This window comes from Rhinoderma darwinii, chromosome 9 (assembly GCF_050947455.1).
Source record: "Rhinoderma darwinii isolate aRhiDar2 chromosome 9, aRhiDar2.hap1, whole genome shotgun sequence".
NCBI classification, from domain to species: domain Eukaryota; kingdom Metazoa; phylum Chordata; class Amphibia; order Anura; family Rhinodermatidae; genus Rhinoderma; species Rhinoderma darwinii.
The window spans coordinates 33,655,777-33,677,000 of NC_134695.1; the positions used below are offsets into that span (position 1 = coordinate 33,655,777).

A 21,224-nucleotide genomic window follows, 5' to 3' on the forward strand; every position below is an offset into this window, starting at 1 on the left:
GAGCTGTCAGCTACTCACTGACAGCAAGCATAGTGGGTCCTGACTTTGTCAGGACCCACTAGGCTTCCGTAGATGGCATAGCCGGAGGCCATTGTTAGGCCTCCGTTGTCATAGCAACCATCGGTGCCCGCGATCATGTTGCGGGACGTCGATGGTGTTTTAACCCCTAAGAAGCCGCGATCGCTATTGAACGCGGCATCTGGGACCACTGCGAACAGTCCCTGCTGAAGGAGCTGCAGCAACTGCTGCACGAGACAGCAGTTGTCACAGTTCCTGTATGGCCGTTCCTCCCATCAAGGCACAATTAGGTCATGGAGCATGAACAATGCGCTCATCATGACCTAATAGTACGTCCACGAGCGACATTTCTCTGATTGGTCCGTGAAAATTCACGGACCAATCAGAGCGATCGCCGACCTGGGACTTCTCTAATTGGTCCAGGGCCGGCTAGCTGTGCTCCTCCTCTGTCTCTGACAGCGGGGATTACAGCCCCCGTTCTCCCGCCACTTCATTTAAATAAGACATTGCTCTGATCGGTCTGTGAATTTTCACGGACCAATCAGAGCAATCGCCGACCCGGGACTGCTCTCATTGGTCCCGGGGCCGGCTAGCAGTGATGGTCAGCTGTCTGTCACTAAGACACGGTGACGGTTTGATTCCTTTACGAATACATTTGTCATGGAGCATTAAGGATTTAAGGTCACTTATGGTACATACATACATGTTAAACAAAGACAGAGCCTGTCGGGACATGCCCTGAGCCCCCATCTTTGGAAAAAACAATTTAAACTGAACTTTAAACTTTCCTGGGAGTTTTACAGACCACGTACACATAACCAATCATTAGCTCTTTATCTCATTCTAACAGATCGAATTATACAGGGTAAACTGCATAACCCTTCAGTTACTTTCATAAACCCCTCTTTTGTTTATCGTTATATCATTCGGCCTACAGCAGAACCGGATGCCTCTCAGAGGTACTTCTGCCCCAGCCAGGGTCTTATTCCTAGCTGGTACAGGGAGGCTGCACCAACCATCTTTACTCCATTCCCCCCGTCAGAGCACCAAACCTGCTTGGTCACCTATTCCATTTGTACAATGAGTCACATTCAGTACTCTTTTGTCCCATCAGTATAAATTCATATGTCGGGAGTTCTGCCACTTTTTCCTAATTTCATCTACTATTTGGATCTCTGCCTGTATTTGCATGTTGCCTTTCGGATCTATATAATGACAACACATGGGACCTATTACCTGGCGCATTCCTCCTTGTGCAGCAGTGAGATAGTCTAGGACTTTTATATGCTGGCTGATTACTAGGATTAACTGTACAATATATATTCAAAACATTAAACATACATTCCGTTACATTACCAAACAATTCTGCATGCTTTTCTATATTATGTGTATTCTTAACTGCTAAACCTACACGTGTTGAAGTACAAATCATCCTGGCCCAAACAGTAGCTCATTTTAAATTTACAACTAGTAGTAGCACTTAACTTAAGTGCCGTCACATTGACCCTTTTCAAATTTCTTGGGGTCCATTGCCTATAGTCCATCATCCTTGGGTAGGCTCTTTTGGTAATATTGGACACACACCAATGGTCAAAAACATATGCCTCACTATTGGAAGAGGGACATTAACATTTGTCCACTTATTACCCTATTAATTTTTCAAATGTTCATTTAGAGTTGAGGCACGGGATGTCATAAGGCAGAGGAGGACGACGGTCCAGGCTCCTGCACCTGTTTGCAGTGGCTGGCATGGGCCCATGTCTGTGTTCCCTCTAGCTTTACTAAAGTGGCCTTGGTCAGCTGGACACGGTAGAGTCTGTGAAACCTTGGTTTAATTCTATTCCTCACATGTCTTTTGATGACGACCCAATCTCTGTGTTGTATTGTGTGTACCGTCTGTGGAGTAGGGTCTGCAATGGAAGAAAATACACGTTTATGTACTTGTTGTAAATGTTTTTGTAAAGCCCTGACATACTAGGTAAGGTTCCCATGCATTGGGCTATGGCTCAACTTCCGGTTAGGCGTTACCCGGACTGAGTACAAAGCAAAGGGTAAGACACTCAGTCCAGGGCCTCCCTGTTTCTACCATTGCTTTTTGTATCCTCAACTTCAGGGTACCATTCATTCTTTCTACCATACCACTACTCTGGGGGTGGTAGGGAGTGTGGAAAGCCTATTCTATCCCCACTGATCTCATGACCTCCTTCATAATTTCTCCAGTGAAATGGGTTTCCCTGTTACTCTCTATGGTCTCAGGGACCCCATATCTACACACCACTTCACTGAGAATTTTCTTGGCTGTGTTCTTTGCAGTTTGGGAAGATACTGGCCAGGCTTCAGGCCACCCTGAGAACAGGTCTACACATACGAGCACATATTCATACACAACCTACCTTGGGTGGTTATATGTAGTCATTCTGCATTTGCTGGAACTGGTGATCTGGTCGGGGTGCACTTTTCATAGGTACCTTTGCTGTTTTACCTATGTTATGCCGTGCGAATATCATGCAGGCTGCTGCAAACCTAGTGGCAGCATTATTGAATCCCGGGGCAAGCCAATTTGCTGATACATGGCTGCACATACTCTTCTTGAAGAGGTGCCTACACCAGTGCGCCAGGTGTGTCATTATTTGTTATAGTGACCTGGGAAGACATAACTTAGTCCCTACAGCCCAGAGGCCATCCTCTTTCAGGGCAGCCCCTTTCTCTTGCCATTGGTGCTTCTCCACCTTGTCTACTTGTGCCTGGAGGCCCTTCAACACCTGGAGGTCCATTCCTGTCACCGGTAGGTGGGTGAATGTGCTAACCCCTCCTTCACCATCCTGGGGAAGCATTGCAGCAGCTTTGGCAGCCTCATCAGCCCTTCTACTGCCTCAGGCGTGGTCTCCTTGGTGTGGGCTTGCACCTTTATTATGGCTACTTGGCTATGTTCTAACAGGGCCTCTAACACTTTGGCTACTGCTCTTGCATTCTTAATTGTCTTACCCGATGATCCAACCAAGTTCCTGCTATGCCAGATGGACCCATAATCGTGGGCGATGCCAAAAGCGTACCTAGAATCAGTGTAAACGTTGGCCGTCTTACCTTTTGCTAGGTTACAAGCCTTGCCGAGTGTCTCCAGCTACGCTTCTTGGGCAGAACAAGAAGGTGGGAGTGGTCTCTGGATTATTACCTCGTGCATCGTGACTACCGCGTATTCTGTCATGTAGGTGCCTTCATGGTGGAATCTGCAACCATCTACAAAAAACTCAAAATCTTGGTTATTTATTGGTGTCTTATATACATTTTGTAGACCTCCTAGCTCTGAGTTCATTAAGTCAACATAATTGTGCTATGTCTCGTTGGTATGTAACTGATCAGTCTTGTCACACTCCCCTCTTTTGGACCTTGCGGAAGCAATGTAGCAGGGTTCAAAACGGAACATCTCTGTATAGTGAGGTTGGGTGGAGTGAGCAAGGTGACCTCATACTTCGTGAGGCGGGCTGCAGACAGATGTTTGGTGTGGCCCCACAGTAGAATAGCATTGATGGTATGAGGGACCATGAGTATTAGGGTGTGGTCCAATACAAAATCCGCTGCTTTCTGGACTAACTCCGAGGCCGCTGCTATGGCTCATACACAAGAGGGTGCACCTCGGATCACCGCATCCAGTCTCACAGATAGGTAAGCTATGGGTCTCTGTGTTCCTCCATGCTTTTGCATGGGGATGCCATGTGCGTGGCTCTCATTCTCATGGTAAAACATGTAGAAGGGATGCTCATAATTGGGCAGTCCTAAAGCAGGAGCTTTTCGCAGTAGTAACACTAATTGGGGAATACGTGTGAGAGCCTTAACCAGCAAATGGAATGGCTCATGGGTAGACAGTAATACGGGGGCTGTAGGAGGCGGGACCCACCTAGCATCCACTCCCTACAATATCCCAGTTGTCTGGGAGTGGCTGGGACATGAGTGTCTCATATTGCTACCACTCTATCTGGGAACAAAAGTTTGACCCTCTGGGATATGCAAGGGCCTAGAAAAGTGACTTTCTCCTGACAAAATAAATGTGTAACTCTGTCACTTTAAAGCACCTCAGGTACACCATACCTATACACCATTTCATTAAGGCATTGGTGGTTATTACGGCATATCCAGTTTTGTATTCTCCATACTGACGGTATCTGGATCAATCTACTAGTACAAAACACAAGATATGCATTAGAAATTGGGTCTGTGCATACGTTTTAAAGACCCTGTATCTCACCAATTATTAATTTTAAGCAATCATGGGGAGGTTCAGCATTTTCATCTGTATTTTCCATCTGTATTTTAATTCTCTTCTTACCATACTTTTGAACCCAGTGGAAGCAATGTAGCGGAGTTCAAGACAATGTAACCTTAGATTAGAACATGTGAAAATGCAAGATGGGAGACTTCCTACTTAGGGAGTCTAGTCTAACGCCCCCACTGATGAAGACACCTTATCCCTGGTACTGCATTTCCAGCAGTCCACGTTTGTAATCCATCTTTCATGCAGACAAATACTTGGTCTGAGCTTGTTGTAGTATTTCACTATCAGCGTGTAGGACCATGATGAGATAATGGTTGAGACAATATCAATAACTTTGTCCTTCAGTCACAAGAGAGAGCACCTCTCAGTATTGTGTTTCTTCGAGGGCAGCACTAAGAGCAGCATTGTGGAAATGAGACTCAATTACCATTCACATTCTTTCTAAAACTTCCATGTATCCTAATCAGCAGCCTCTTGCCTTTCACCCCCACAACGCCCCCCCCCCCCCCGTCTCAGACCCATTCTTGTAGAACTATGAGTCTCAGCAAGACAAAATGCTGAAAGAAACTAAGGCCCTGTTCACACAGAGTTTTTTTAATACACTTTTTTGACGCGAAAACCGAGTCGGAAAACGTGGCAAAAAACGGCCGAAAATGCCTCCCATGGGAGGTGGAGGCGTTTTTTCCCCGCAAGCGGTTAAAAACGCTTACGGGTAGAAGAAGCGACATGCCCTATCTTCGAGTGTTTACGCCTCTGACCTCTCATTGACTTCAATGGGAGGCAGAGAAAGCGTATTTTGTGGTGTTTTTGCCTGTGGCGCTCAATGTACACGAGTGAAAAACACTGCAAAATAAGCAGTGAAAAACGCGGCAAACGGCGTGCAGGCAGATCAATTCCAAACTGAATTTTGAGGCAGAATTTTCAAAAAACTATGTGTGAAGCCTAAGACTCTGCTGTATTTATAATTCTAAAACCTAACTTTACACAACTAAGATAGTTATTTAAACCTTATAGATATGGTACGTTAAAAAAAGCCAGCCTATTTACACAACCTTCTACTTAAAGCGGTTTTCCCATGAGGGAGGTTTATGAATGTCAGGTATCTCTGGGACCCGCACCTATTTTTAGAACAGGGTCCCCGTTCTAGCTTTTTATGCTCACGCTGCCTCCCAGCCACTTACTGATTAAATAGTCGGGAGTTATGGAAACAGTGTAACTCACTGAGCTACGCTGTTTCCCTGACTCCCATAGAACTGAATAGTAGTTACATAAACTTCCATAAGCTTCCATAACTGCCATTCACTACCTTGGGAGTTACAGAAACAGCTAGCTCAGCAAGTGACGCTGTTTCCGTAACTCCCAACCATGTAATCAGGAAGTGGCCGGGAGTCAGCGTGAGCACAAAAATACAGGCTTGAGAAAGACCCTCCACTTGTTATGGGTCAAAACGTTGCAATTTTTGCTGGATGTTTGACCAATAAAATGATTTTTTTTTACTTAAGTCCTGGAGACGTGTGCTGCTGTCTTACCATCTTTATTTTGAGGATATTCACAGGATATGTCATAAATGTCAGATAGATGCGGTCCCACCTCTGGGACCCACAGTTATTTCTAGAACGGGGTCCCCTAAACCCTGTTCTAGCTTTTTGTGCTCACGCTGCCTCCAGGCCACTTTATGTAAACAGGGTAGCTCGCATGCTACGCTGCTTCTGTAACTGCCTCTCACTACTATGGAAGTTACGGAAACAGCGTAGCTCATTGAGTTACGCTGTTTCCGTAACTCTCAACCATGTCCCGATCATGTAATCAGGAATTGGCCAGGAGTCAGCGTGAGCACAAAAAGCTAGAACAAGGTTTAGGGGACCGCGTTCTAGAGAAAGGTGTGGGTCCCAGAGGTGGGACCCGCATCTATCTGACATTTATGATATATCCTGTGGATATGTCATAAATGTCCCTCATAAGAAATCCCTTATAAGTTCAGTGTTCTAGGACTTTTTTTTTACACTTTAAAATAACTAACAGTTCATTTATTTCGGTAGATACACAAAATGTTCTCCATCTGCATCGAAACATCTAACCTCATACAGTACAGTTGGTTTAGGAGTGGGAGAGCATACAGTATAGATCTAAAAATCAATCTTGTACTGTGGCCATTTGGTCTCCCATGCAATACCTGCTCAATGGTAAGCTTTGCTATCTTTTTCTTTTGATTTCTCTCCTAACATTGGGAAGAGATTTCCCTCATTTGGCAGTCCATTCTCATTTGCACCAGTCTGCTTGTCAGACTCGTCTTCAACACACCCAATGTATACATGTGCCTAACTGTATTAGTCTTCATCATCACTAGTACAGTCACTCTTCTTGTCAAAATCTATGCCTGTATACACATACTATTCATATCAACTTTCTTGTAACAACCTTGTTTAACATTCATTGACACACTCTTCCATAGCTCTGCTTTACATTCTTGTTCTATGAAAGTTTTCCATCCTGAACTATGTAAACAACCTCCCTTTGACTTTCCTGCATGTTTTAACATTCTGTCACAACCGTCTACCTCTACCTTTCCTTCTCTACTGGCAACTATATTAACTGCTAGTTACCTTGAAGAACTACGCATTTGGAGTTCTTCTTAATACCAGTTCCCGGAACTTGGTATTCTAGTCTAGTCAGTACTTTTTTATAGTCTTTTCAGTCTCTAGAAAAAATAAAGACGGTTGGATATCTCTACTGGCCACTATATCAACCGCTTGATGACCACCATACCCCGGATGGTGTTTACTTGAAGAACTACCCTTTTGGAGTTCTTCTACTCCAGTTCCCTAGAACCTGGAATTAATGTCACTTTCTAGCCAGTCCTTTTTATAGTCTTACAACAGAATATCCTTTTCTCTGGTCTCTAGTGATCTTTATAATCAAACAGAGTACAAACAGAAAGAAACAACCTCCAAACATGACAAATGCAGACACACACAGTCAAGGGTTAGAAGAGACAAACTCTGATCACAGTTTGTGACATTCATACCGTTCCGCAGGCTGGAGTCTATGGGACATAGCTTGGGACAGTCCACCGGCTAATGCCACAGGCACGAGGGATGGGTGAAACAGTTTTTAGGAATCAAAGGTTCTTACTGCGGTTTTGTAGTTTTACTGATCCTTCGATTAGCAGCGAGCATCCAGTTAAACTGGCACGTTGTGGGTCCCGGATTTCGGCACCAATGAAATGTCAGAGTAGCCTGGGTTTGGGAGAACTAGAGGTACTCTAAGAATCCAGCCTCGGAGTTCAAATCAGGGTAAAGATGCATCAGAGAGAAGACACAGACACGGAAGTTCATCAGTATCACACTATGGCATTCTCTGTAGAATCATGCCTCGTTCGGTTTATATATAGAGGACAAGATGCCAAAGAGAGATAACATACAAAACCCAATAGAAGACACAGACGGTTACAAATATAGCTTCTTTGGAGCGGTAGCTTAACCAATTAGGTTTAAGATCACTTATGGTACCTACATACTTGTTAAACAAAGACAAAGTCTGTAGGACACGCCCTGAGCCCCCACGTTTGGAAAAAATAAAGTTAAACTGAACTTTAAACTTTCCTGGGGGTTTTACAGACCACATACACATAACCAATCATTAACTCTTTATCTCATTCAAACAGACCGAATTATACAGGGTAAACTACTTAACCCTTCGGTTTCTTTCATAATTGCCACGAGAGCGCCAGGATATGTGAGCATAGTATTTTTTCATTCTTAACTTGCATTATAGTGTTTTTTGTTTTTGCTTTTTTAAAATTATAAACATATCTGGTAATTTGCAGCAAAATCTGCAACAGTAGGGTTTTTTCTTCCCCATTATATTCAATGGGAAATATTCACAACAAATCCATGCACTTTCCGCAGCAGTAATTGACATGCTGCAGATTTAGAAATCCACACCTGAGGTGGATAAGATTTGTTCAAATCTTATTTACTTTGCTGCTACTACTTTTTGTGAACATAATTTGTGTTAATGCAATTTGCTCTATTTACATTTTAATGTATTCTTATATCTCTGTATATTTGCTAAAATCTCTTTTTACTTGGTAGGTTTTAATTTTTCCTGAAGGCACTTGTACAAATCGTTCTTGTTTGATTTCCTTCAAACCAGGTAGGTTTCTGTAATTCTACTAATAGATACTTTTTTCCCTTATTTTTATAGTTAAACTTGAACATGATACACCAGAGCTATCCTTCTACATCATGCACCTGCTTATCTGTGTTTTTTTAATTAAGTTCTTGTAATCTAAGTACATCATGCCCCTCCCCCATTAGAATAGTTCAGATTCATCACATGTGCAGTAAGGCTGGGTTCACACGTGGCGGAATTTCACTTAAATTCCGCTGCGGACACTCCGCAGCGTTAATCCGCAGCGGAGCCGTTTGTCCATTGACTTACACTTTAATTTAGCAGTGTTCGTTTAGACGAGGCGTAAAATTCCGCTGCGGAGCATAGGCTGCGGAGCGGAATTTGGTGTCCGCAGCATGCTCTGTCTGTTGCGGAGCAGTGGCGGACTCATGGCGGAATTTCTCCATTGACTTCAATGGAGATTCTAAGTTCCGCAATGAAGTCCGCAGCTGTCATGCACATGTTATGTGTGCTGCGGATGCGTCTTGCTTTTTTGCCATGACATTTCTTCATTCTGGCTGGACCTATGTATTTCTAGGTCTACAGCCAGACTGAGGAAGTCAATGGGGCTCCCGTAATGACGGGAGCATTGCTAGGAGACGTCTGTAAATAGTCACTGTCCAGGGTGCTGAAAGAGTTAAGCGATCGGCAGTAACTGTTTCTGCACCCTGGATAGTGACTACCGATCACAATATACAGCAACCTGTAAAAAAATATAAGTTCATACTTACCGAGAACTCCCTGCTTCTGTCTCCAGTCCGGCCTCCCAGGATGACGTTTCAGTCTAAGTGACGGCTGCAGCCAATCACAGGCCAAGCACAGGCTGCAGCGGTCACATGGACTGGCGCGTCATCCAGGGAGGTCGGGCTGGATGCCGAAAGAGGGACGCGTCACCAAGACAACGGCCGGTAAGTATTAAATTTGTTTACTTTCACTAGGGAAAGTGCTGTCCCTTCTCTCTATCCTGCACTGATAGGGAGAAGGGAAGCACTTTTCCCGCAGTCCGCAGCAGCTAGTCCGCATCAATTTACTGCACATTTTGTGCAGATCCGCAGCAGAATCTGCAACGCAGATTCTGTGCGGCATTGATGCGGACAGTTGCGGAGGAAATCCGCCACGTGTGGTCATGCCCTAACTAAAAGAGACCGACTTATTAGGTCAATTACCATAGTTTAGGAGAACGTACACTTTATACCGTATTTGCGATGCACCGGATGCAATGTAGTGCTTGAGGCCAATGATATTCATATATTCATGCAGCCCCCTCCCTCAAGCCAGTTGTACAATAGTCGACTACGCTATTCATTCCGTCAAAACTACGGAACCCTTGCACAACTGAGGCAAACAGAAACCATCTGGACTGGATCCGTCACAATTGATATCAATCATGACGGAAGCGGAAACCTATGGTTTCCGTTTGTGTCAGTTAGGGCTCTATTCGGGTGAAACCCTCTGACGGAACGTCAGAATAGAGCCCTAACGGATATGTGAACGAAGCCTTAGAGTCACATGTCGTCAAAGTAGCAGGTAAGTGTCAGTAAGGCAAGACCAAGTTCTTGGAGACAACACTTAAGTGAAACTGACGAAGGCCATCGGCAGAGACCAGACAGAAGAACAGAAATCTCTCAAGGTCTTTAAAGTATTGGCTATGGCTAGACAAGGGCACAGACTTTCCCCATTAACCCCCAAATATAGTTATAGATTTTGCCATGTGAGATTGTCAGGTAGCAGTCTATCGAAAAGCCTCTTATAGGTGACTGGTCCCAGAGGGAGGAGGTAGTAGGATGAGACAATGTCACGTTGGGTGCGCGGACCCACTGAGCCGTACCGCCTTAACGGTATGGCAGCTGGCCAACAGGACAGAGGTCAAAGTCTAGAGTTCAAATAGGTGTACATGTGGCAACTTCGGACAGCAGCAAGACAGGCTCAGATAAGACTTTGGCACCAGGCAGACAGACCAGGCGTGGTGTAACAGGACAGGCATAGTATTTAGCGTAGCTCGACTCCAACTCTATACGGCACTTGGTTCTGGATAGCTTGGGACACAGGATACAGGTAGCAGGAATGGGAACACTGGGAACTAGGAAACACTAAGCGACCATTTGCAGAGATAAACATAGGTAAATGACAACAATTCTCAGGCAATGCAGGAAGGGGCTGGGCCCCTCTTATAGTCCAGGGTGCTCATGGGCTAATTTGGTCTTTAATTCAGGCACCTGAATTAAAGACCAAATTAGCCCATGAGACACAGCAGAGTAAAGCGAAAGTGAGCGCTGGTCGTCTCCTGAGGAGGACCAGCGCTCACTGATTCATGACTGCGGCCGTCAGGCGGTAAGTAAACCTGGCGGCCCACTGCCATGAGCATTACAGACAATAACATGTGTGGCCATCTCCAAACACGTCTTTAAATTTATAATAGTCTTTCTAACACCCTTTAAAATGTCTGCAGCCATTTTTTGTAAGGTGTCCTTAACCACCCACATTAATTTGTCTCGGCTCTACTGTCTTAGAAAGGGTATTCCAGTTTCAGCAAATAACGTGTATTTTTTGTAAAATGAACAGTTTTTTCCACTAGAAGTAAATTGTATGAATCTGTCCTGGTTGTAGCGTCCATGGCCGCGGGCCATCGCGATGCCCCCAGCCATGGATCAGTGAGCGCTGACTCTCATCTCCTTCGTAGGAGACGCCAGCGCTCACTTCCACTCAGGTCCGCTGTGTCCCGTAGGGTACGCGCGCACGCTTGTGCCCGGTCTTAAAGGGCCAGCGCGCGCACATGTGAACAATCATCATCATCATCATCATCATCAACAACTACACATGATTCCTAGACTATAAGAAGGCCCTGCCCTTCTGATCCTTGCCAGAGCGTTGTTAGTGTATCCCAAGTCTGTTTCGCAAATGGTTCCTTAGTGTTTTCCCGTTCCAGTTGTTACCCGTGCCCTTTTACCCGTATTCTGTATCCCGTACTGTGTTCTCGTTTCTGAGCCTCTTAGTTTTGGAGTCGTGTCCCACTGCACCTGCTGTCGTTTGCCACGTCCAGTGTAGATTTGCCACATCCAGTGGTGTTAGCCACGTCCAGTGTCTTCTGCCCGTGCAGTGTCTTCTGCCACGTCCAGTGTCGTCTGCCACGTTTAGTACTGTCCGCCACATCTGGCGCAACCTGCTGCACCTACCTCCATCCGTGCTGAAGCCACAGCCACTGTCTGGACTAGTTCAGGTACCCGTGTGTTACGAACTGCTATAGACTTTTGTATAGACTGTGACTGGGCCAGCTGCCTCTCCGCTACGGCGGAGCGGCCTAGTGGGTCCACATACCCTGTGATCGTGAGACACTGGTAATGTTGTTATGGACACAGAGGTGCATGGCTTGTTACAAATACAGTACTGTTATCAGGGTTACTGTGCACATGTGTGTCTGTCACATGACCAGGATAAATTTTTATTCACTGGAAGTAAATAATGACAGTTCATATTGAATCCTACAAGCAGAGATCTTGGAAAGTGTGAGGAATTGGTGCAGAAAGTATACTCCTTTAAGTAAAGCATTATTTATAATTGGATCTTTTTTCACACATGTCCCTCACTGTTTTCACCAGAATGTACCATTTATCATGAATAATAAGCAGAGAAAAAGGAGTATGGTTTTATTGTGGTCAGAATTAATCCTGAATGATATAATGTTTAAGATCCGTAGTTCTAGTCTTATTTGTTTTAATTTCTTCATGTATATTTTTAATTTTAGGTGCGTTTCTTCCTCTGGTGCCTGTTCAGCCTGTTATTCTTCGATATCCCAACACTCTGGTAAGAAGTAAAAGATGTTGATTGAAAAGACATGTTGATATAAGATTAAATAATCAAACTCCAGATCACAGAAAGGCCATACATATTGATACAAGGGAAGGTTATACTGTAATATCACTTCCCAATAGGACGCAGACAAGCCAATATGTCGCATATACTGGTACACATTCATTCACAAACCTATCATTCTAGAGGAGTGTGTCTGCTTAGTATTAGAATTGCACACATTTAAGGCTTCTATAAGGTACCAGCCTCACAGTTACATGTATACACCATGTTAGCTAGCATGCCCAAACTATTAGATCAAACGGGCTGCCCAGCACCCACGTTGACACCACATACGACAAGGGTCCTTAGTGTCACTACACTAACATTACACATGTCAGCCACTGTATAAGACAGTGTGCTGCGGTGCCCCATCTGTCATTGACAGGAGAATGCAGGGAGATGTGGGAAAAGTAATGTTTCACACTGTAAAGTTATGCAGGGGATTTGGACCTCTGTTCCTGACAAACAAAGCTGCGACCACTATAAACAAATAATGAATAATCATTCAGCACAGTAGCATGGACAATATAGTGTTAAAAGCTGATAATTCACTGTTATTTCATGTGAATTTTCAGAATAAGCTGTCATGTGTGTGTACTTGAGTAATAACCCTATTTCTGACCTTATATGACTTGTATTCTGCATTTTTTATAATACTGTTAGTTTTCCCTGAGTTGAGATTCAGAGGGAAGGAGACTAGTTGTCTCTTATACACAGCACATAAATAGAAGAGGATATCCTTGTCCTCTAAATCTCTCCAGGGTTCGACTGGCCTATAATCAGGGACCAGAATTCTGGAGTATTGCTGGTGGAGGGTCCCTGGGTAACACAGAACCAGGGTGAAGGCTGTAAAATGCCTCGTCTGGATTTCTACCCCTGTGTTTATGAACATGTGAGGAAAAAGTTCCTGGGAGGAATTAAGATGATAATGGGTCAGATTGGAGGAATAGAGGGCAGCATGGATGGGCTGGTGATGGAGGTCATTGGAGGAAGCCTACATGTGGTTGCACAACTATGAGGAGGAGAAGAAGCAAGCGTTCTGGAGTACTGGTGAGATTGAAAGTCAGAGTATATCGTCCACTATTACTGATTCTGTTTTTGGCAAATGTGCATCATTGCTGAATAAGATGGATGATCTGCAGGTTCACAAGGAGACTGAGAGAGATGTTAAGAACTGCAGTCTACTCTGTTTTACTTAGACATGGTTGCATGAGTATATTCCGGACTATACAGTTTGAAGGATATAATATGTGTAGAAACGACACTGTTGGAGAGTCTGCAGAGAAATGCAAGAGTGGAGGGGTGTGCATGTTTGTGATTAGTAGATGGTGTGGTGATATGAAATATTGGCCAACGTATGTAAGTCAGATGTGGAATATCTAACTATAAAGTGTCGTCCGTTTTACCTGCCATGGACGACATTATTACGACCGTTTTTCTTAGGAAAATGCTTTGGGGGCCTTGTATGACCACATAACCCATGTAGAACATACACACTGAGGTTCTGCATGTAATTTTAGGTGATTTTAAACATTTTAAATTGAAATCTGTATTGTAAGTTTTATCAGCATATTGCTGAACCAACACGGGGAGCGAGCATCTTGGATCACTGTTATGCCACTATAAAGAATGCCTCTTGCAATTTCAGGAGGCCGGGGCTTGGGAAATCAGATCACTGTGCATTGCTTATGCAGACAGAAATTGAAGCAGGCACTGCCAGTGGTTAAGACAGTGCAATTATGGACTAAGGCAGCAGAGGCTACTCTTATTGACTGTGTGTCTTGCACTAACTGAACTGTTTTTGAGGAATCCACCAATAACATGCATGAATATTCTGATCATGTTTTAAGTTATCTGCAATTTTATATAGATGTATGTATTCCGGTTCAAGTTGTAAAGGTTTATCCGAAATAAGAAGCCTTAGCTTTAGCCTTTGGCCCTGGAGACATTAATCTCCTGAGGAAGACTAAACGTGATTTAAGGAAGTCAATTGTTAAGGCAAAAAGGGATTATGCTGTAAAATTACAGTGTATTCTTAGCAGCAATTCTAGGCAAGGGACTGAAATACCAGTAGTTCAGAGAGGGAATGTGAAATCCCTTATGTCACCTTACGTAGAGCTGGTGGAACAACTGAATGAATTCTAGATGAGATTTGAGACGTCAGTTGTTTGTGACATCAATCAAGTATAGTCCTCAGTAGTAGCCTTGTAGTCTCCTGAAGTGGTTTATAACGCTCTTGAAATGGTGGGTGTCACGAAGGCTGTGGGGCCAGATAATCTGCCACACAGACTTCTACGGTTATGTGCATTCCATCTGGCAATGTTTGTTTTTTTTGCGGGATTTTAAATATGTCATTGAGTCATACAGTACAAAAAAAGCCAACTGCAGTTTCACTTGAAGGGGTCTTACCATAATCATTATTTATCACCTATCCACAGTATAGGCAGTGGTGGATTAACTAGACCATAGGGCCTGGGCTGTTCCCCAAATTTGGGGCTCCCTTCACTACTACCGCTGCCCTGCCGCTCTGTGTGCTAGCATTGAAAACAGGTGTACCATACACTATGCCCCTGAATACATTTGTGTCAAACACTGTAAAGTAAAGCACCAAACACACAGTGCCCCCTGTCAAAAGTACCATTAACCCGTTAGTGACCGCCCCATAGTGTTTTTACGTCGGTCACTAATGGGCTTTATTCCGATGCAATAGACTTTTTACGTCACTGCATCGGAATAAATAAACAGAGCAGGGAGCTGTCAAATCTCCCTGCTCTCAGCTGCCAGATGTAGCTGAGAGCTGGGGGCATCCCTGCTCGAACGGGTGAGATCGATATTAGTATCGATCTCACCCGTTTAACCCCTCAGATGCGGCGCCGCATCTGAGTGGTTTTGGAGAGAGGGAGGGCGCTCCCTCTCATCCCACCGACACCCGGTGATAAGATCACGGAGTGTCTGTGTCTCCGATGGCAGCCGGGGGCCTAATAAAGGCCCCCAGGTCTTCCTGTAGTGAATGACTGCTAGATCATGCCTCTGGCATGACCTAGCAGATGCCTTTCCGTTTTACAAGGACAGGCATAATACACTGCAATACAGAAGTATTGCAGTGTATTATAAATGCGATCGGATAATTGCATAGTGAAGTCCCCTAGTGGGACTAGTAAAAAAGTTTAAAAAAAAGTTTAATAAAAAGTGAAAAAAAAACTGAAAAAAAAATGAAAAACCCACTTTTCCCCCTTAAAAACTGCTTTATTATTAACAAACAAAATAAAGAAAAAAAGTTACACATATTTGGTATCGCCGCGCCCGTAACGACCCCAACTATAAACTTATTATATCATTTAACCCACACGGTGAACGTCGTAAAAAATAAAATAAAAAACCATTCAAAACTTGCTGTTTTCTTTGAATCCAGCCTTTAAAAAAATGTGATAAAAAGTGATCAAAAAGTCGCATCTACTCCAAAATGGTACCGATGAAAACTACAAGTCGTCCCGCAAAAAAAAAGCTCTCCTACAATTGCATCAGCGAAAAAATAAAAACGTTACGGCTCTTCAAATATGGAGTAAAAGTAGTAAAACATACAAAATCTATACAAATTTGCTATCGTTGCAATTACAACAACCCACTGAATAAAATTATTGTGTTATTCATACCACACGACGAACGGCGTAAATTTAGGACGCAAAAAAATTCTATGTACCCCAAAATGGTGCTATTAAAAATTACAACTTGTACCGCAGAAAACAAGACCGTATACAGCGACGCAAAAATATAAAGGTTATAGCTCTTTGAATGAGACGATGGAAACGTAAACGTAAAAAATGGCTAGGTCATTAAGGTCTAAAATAGGCTGGTCATTAAGGGGATAACAATGTCCCCTGTAGAAAGTACCACTCACCGTGTCACCTGTAGATATTGCCATTCACAGTGCCCGCTGTAGATAGTGCCCCATAAAGGGCCCCCTGTCGGTAGCACCCCACGTAGCCCCCGGTTGATAGTGCCCCTCAGAGCCCCTGTAGATAATGCCCCTGAGAGCCCCATGAAGATAATGCCCCCATAGAGCCCCCTGTAGATAGTGCTCCCATTGAGCTTCCTGTAGATAGTGCCCCCATAGAGCCCCTGAAGATAGTGCCACCCCCCTTGTAGATAGTGCCACACCCCCTATAGATAGAGTCACATCGCCTCTAGATATTGCTACACACACACCCCCTGTAGATAGTGCCACACACTCCCCCTGTAGATAGTGCCACACACTCCCCCTGTAGTTAGTGCCACTCACACCCCCTGTAGATAGTGCTACACATCCCCTGTAGATAGTGCCACACAGCCCCCTGTAGATAGTCCCATGCCCCCTGTAGATTGTACCACACAGCCCCCTGTATATAATGCCACACACATATCCCCTGTAGATAGTGCCACACACATCCCCTGTGGATAGTGCCACACACCTCCTGTAGATAGCACCAACTGCCACCCCTGTAGATAGTGCCACACCTTCCCCCCTGTATATAGAGCCACACTCACCTGTCCTCTTTCCTGCGCCATCCTCTTCTCCAGCGATGCAGGCCTGGTCTCTTCTGACCAGGCCTCATCCAGCGGATCTACACTGGTGGCGCAATGATGTCATCACGCCGTCTGCATTACAAAAATGAGCAGCATGTTAGCGCTGTCAATTGTATCTGCGTCCAAAGGACCCTTGCCACAGGGCGCTTTCTGCCCCATACACAAAACTGTAATGTGGTTTTATTCTATGGGCGGCCATAGAGCCCCTCCGGGAGCCCGGGGCCCCAGGCGGCCGCCCTAAATGAACATATAGTGATTTGCCATTGAGTATAGGTGATACAAATCTGATCAGTGGGGTTCCGACCATATGAGTGGAGTGGTACTGCGCCTGATCGACCATTGCTCCATTCAGCTGAGCATGTGCAGTATCGCTACATTTATATGGGGCTCACAAGAATGGCAAGGTAAGTCCATTCTCGGGATCGGTGGGGGTCCAACTGCTGGGACCCCCACCGATCAGATATTAATAACTTATCCTGTGGATAAGTGACAAATATTGATTATGGTAAAACCCCATTAATAAGTATCGGCCCATAGCTTTAACGAAAATAGTTTTATCACACAATAATGATGTACTAGAGGGTAAAGATGACCATCTTGAATTTGCTTATAGGCAGAATAGATCTACTGATAATACTGTCGGCTTGGCCATGTATTCTATATTGCCATGTTGATGCCAGTTGTAATGTGAGTGTTCTGTTTGTAGACTTCGTAGACTTTAGCTCATAGTTCAATAAGGTAATGCCATCACGATTGGTGGCTAAGCTAGGAAAAACGCAGGCATTTATGAGAATTATGCAACCGGTTGTCAAATTTTTTCACTAATAGGAATCAGGTACTTAGGATCGGTAATTCTTCTTTATCAACAGCAAGAAGATCATCTTTGGGGGGTCCCACAGGGGTGATGTTTGAGCCCGACTTTATTTACCCTTTACACCTCGGATTGTGTAACATGTCATAAAGGCACCATTCTATTAAAATATGCAGATGCCAATTGGCCTGATTACAGGTGAGAATAGACCTTCAGCATCTGGAGATGTGGTCTAGGGAGAATAATTTAATCTTGAATGTAGAAAAATTTCGATGATTATTGATTTCTGGAAGAATCAACAGGTACATTCTAAGATTAACATGGGTGCGAATCTGGTGTATTTAGTATAGCAGTTTAGGCTCTTAGGGATCACTAGTTTTCATGACTTGACATGTTCTAATACAATATGTACTTCAGTGAAGAAGGCCCAACACCGGATTTATTTTTTGCATCTCAAAAAGAGTGGTTAAGTGCTGACGTTTTAAAGAGTTTTTATCAGGCAACAATTGTGTCTTTTAACTTATGGGATCACTGTTTGCTTTAGTATAGGAACAATAAAGGAAAGATGTTTGTTGTGTAGAGTGGCTAAAACAGCCTGGTCTATAATTGGTTTTGTTGTTTGTGAGTTGTCAGATATTTTTGAGGAAAGATGTATAGGTACGGCGAACAGAATTCTGAAGGACCAGTCGCACCCCCGCACGGTCTGTTTGAATTGTAACCATCTTATCAGGGATATAGGGTGATTACGACATGTACATGTAGTTTTAGGGAAAGTTTTTATCCGACTGCAGTGTGTCTTTTAAATATGTTTTAAAAATGTTTTTATATTTATTTACTGTATGTTATTTGTTTGTAAAATCTGTTAAATGTGCGCTAATCCCATAGTGTTTTACATTTTTCAATGTGAATATTTCTGTTTATGGAATTTTCATATTTGACAATAAAGTACTATTCTATTCTATTCTTTTGGGTTGATTCACAAATCACCCATTAGACCTGTGCGTGCAATAATAAGAACAAATGCAATTAAAAGTGGACAGGCACATGTTCAGGGTGCGCCCTAAGGGACAATTGAATCCTGACACAAACTCTCCCTCTCTCACACACAGAAGCAGCAGTATGATGAACATTACACAGAAGTAAAGAGCAGTGTTGCTGTGAATCCAGAACGCTTAGGCCATGTTCAGACTCTGCAGATACTGTTAGGACTTAGGCATGGATTTCCTGCATAAATCTTGACAGAGTCCGCTAACATTCAGCAGACAGTGCATCAGAAAGAGATATTTTATTCCCCTTTCACACATTTAGGAAAATATCCATGTGCAATAATGAACGCGTTGCAGATTTTAACATCCACAGCATGTTCATTATTGCCACAAAGTCTGCAATGAAAATCCATGGATTGCTTGCATTTAATTAAAATGGGGCCAATGCACAGCACAAATCTGAGTTTCAGCTGTGTATATTTCCTGCAGATTATCTAAAAAATCCATAACGGATTTCCTGTGTGAACATGGCCTTACTAGAAGCAACAACAGTGTCTGTATGTGTTTATCTCTACTTATGTGCAGCAGCTCCGTCCTCCACTCTCCATAGACATCTAAGGCCTGCTAAATCCGTTAAGCCACCCTCAACTAATAAGCTAAGCAGTATTTAGGTGGCAGAGGAATGTGGAAAGTTTATTTTGGAGCACACGTTTATTATCTCCATTTTGTTGTCCCTACATGGGTGCGTTCCTGACTGCAGAAGTTTAGCCCAAAATGTTGTGTAGCACGGGATACAGGATACAGGTAGCAGGTATGGGAACATTGGGAACAAGATAACACTAAGGGACCATTTGCAAGACTAACATGGGTAAACACAACAACTCTCAGGCAAAGAGTGAAAGGGAGCCCTTTTTATAGTCCAGGGTGATCATGGGTTAATTGATGATTATTTTCTTATGCGCACGCTGTCCCTTTAAGGCCGGGCACGGGCGTGCGCACGCACCCTACGGGACACAGCAGAATGGTGCGGAAGTGAGCGCTGGCATCTCTTGGGGAGATCCATGGCTGTGGCCGCCGGGGGGGGGGGGGGGGGGGGGGTGTGTGTGTGAGTAATCCCGACTGTCCACAGCCGTGGACGCTACATACTGTATCTGTCTATAATTCTTAAAAATTATTGCGTTTTCAGTTATTTTAATAAATGTATGTTTTGTTTCCATAGGATACAGTCACCTGGACATGGCAGGGATACACTGTGTAAGTTTAACTTTGTAGAAGCATATACATTGTTTTCTACATTAATATTTTTACATAGTTACACAGTTGAAGGTTGAAAAAAGACACAGGTTCATCCAAGTCCAACCTATAATCCTACAGTTTTAATCCAAATATAGGGGAAAAAACCATTACGAGGAAGTTGCCAATTGCCTTAGTACCTCAATTCACATTTTCCCCTAATTATCTTGGTCGCCCTCTTCTACAGTTATGTCCTTGAATCACACACAATAATCCATGTGTGCTTTCTGTATAGTGGAAATGTCTCATGTCATGTGCATCCTTGCCTCTTTTGATGCATCCCATGATTTTATTTGCCTTGGCCGCAACTGCCTGGCACAGAATACTAAAGTTTAAATAACTTTCCACCAATATCCTCTTTTCAGTGGCAATTTTACCCTGTTGTTTACGATCTAATGCATAATTGCAAAATGTATTTTTTTTCTGCTACATTATTTACATTAAACCAATTTGCCATTTCTCCAGCCAATATATACAGTGAAGGAAATAAGTATTTGATCCCTTGCTGATTTTGTAAGTTTGCCCACTGTCAAAGACATGAACAGTCTAGAATTTTTAGGCTAGGTTAATTTTACCATTGAGAGATAGATTATATAAAAAAAAAAAAAGAAAATCACATTGTCAAAATGATATATATTTATTTGCATTGTGCACAGAGAAATAAGTATTTGATCCCTTTGGCAAACAAGACTTAATACTTGGTGGCAAAACCCTTGTTGGCAAGCACAGCAGTCAGACATTTTTTGTAGTTAATGATGAGGTTTGCACACATGTTAGATGGAATTTTGGCCCACTCCTCTTTGCAGATCATCTGTAAATCATTAAGATTTCGAGGCTGTCGCTTGGCAACTCGGATCTTCAGCTCCCTCCATAAGTTTTCGATGGGATTAAGGTCTGGAGACTGGCTAGGCCACTCCATGACCTTAATGTGCTTCTTTTTGAGCCTCTCCTTTGTTGCCTTGGCTGTATGTTTCGGGTCATTGTCGTGCTGGAAGACCCAGCCACGAGCCATTTTTAATGTCCTGGTGGAGGGAAGAAGGTTGTCACTCAGGATTTGACGGTACATGGCTCCATCCATTCTCCCATTGATGCTGTGAAGTAGTCCTGTGCCCTTAGCAGAGAAACACCCCCAAAACATAATGTTTCCACCTCCATGCTTGACAGTGGGGACGGTGTTCTTTGGGTCATAGGCAGCATTTCTCTTCCTCCAAACACGGCGAGTTGAGTTAATGCCAAAGAGCTCAATTTTAGTCTCATCTGA

At 43.6% G+C, this 21,224-nt stretch overlaps 1 protein-coding gene across 1 annotated transcript in view; it reads left to right on the forward strand.

The window, feature by feature from the left end:
• Positions 1-21,224, forward strand: part of LPCAT2 (lysophosphatidylcholine acyltransferase 2) — a 101,239-nt gene that overhangs the window by 27,344 nt on the left and 52,671 nt on the right. The window contains exons 6-8 of the mRNA XM_075836916.1: positions 8,383-8,443; positions 12,204-12,262; positions 19,890-19,924. Coding sequence (XP_075693031.1) covers positions 8,383-8,443; positions 12,204-12,262; positions 19,890-19,924 — 155 coding nt within the window. The remainder of the gene's footprint in view (positions 1-8,382; positions 8,444-12,203; positions 12,263-19,889; positions 19,925-21,224) is intronic.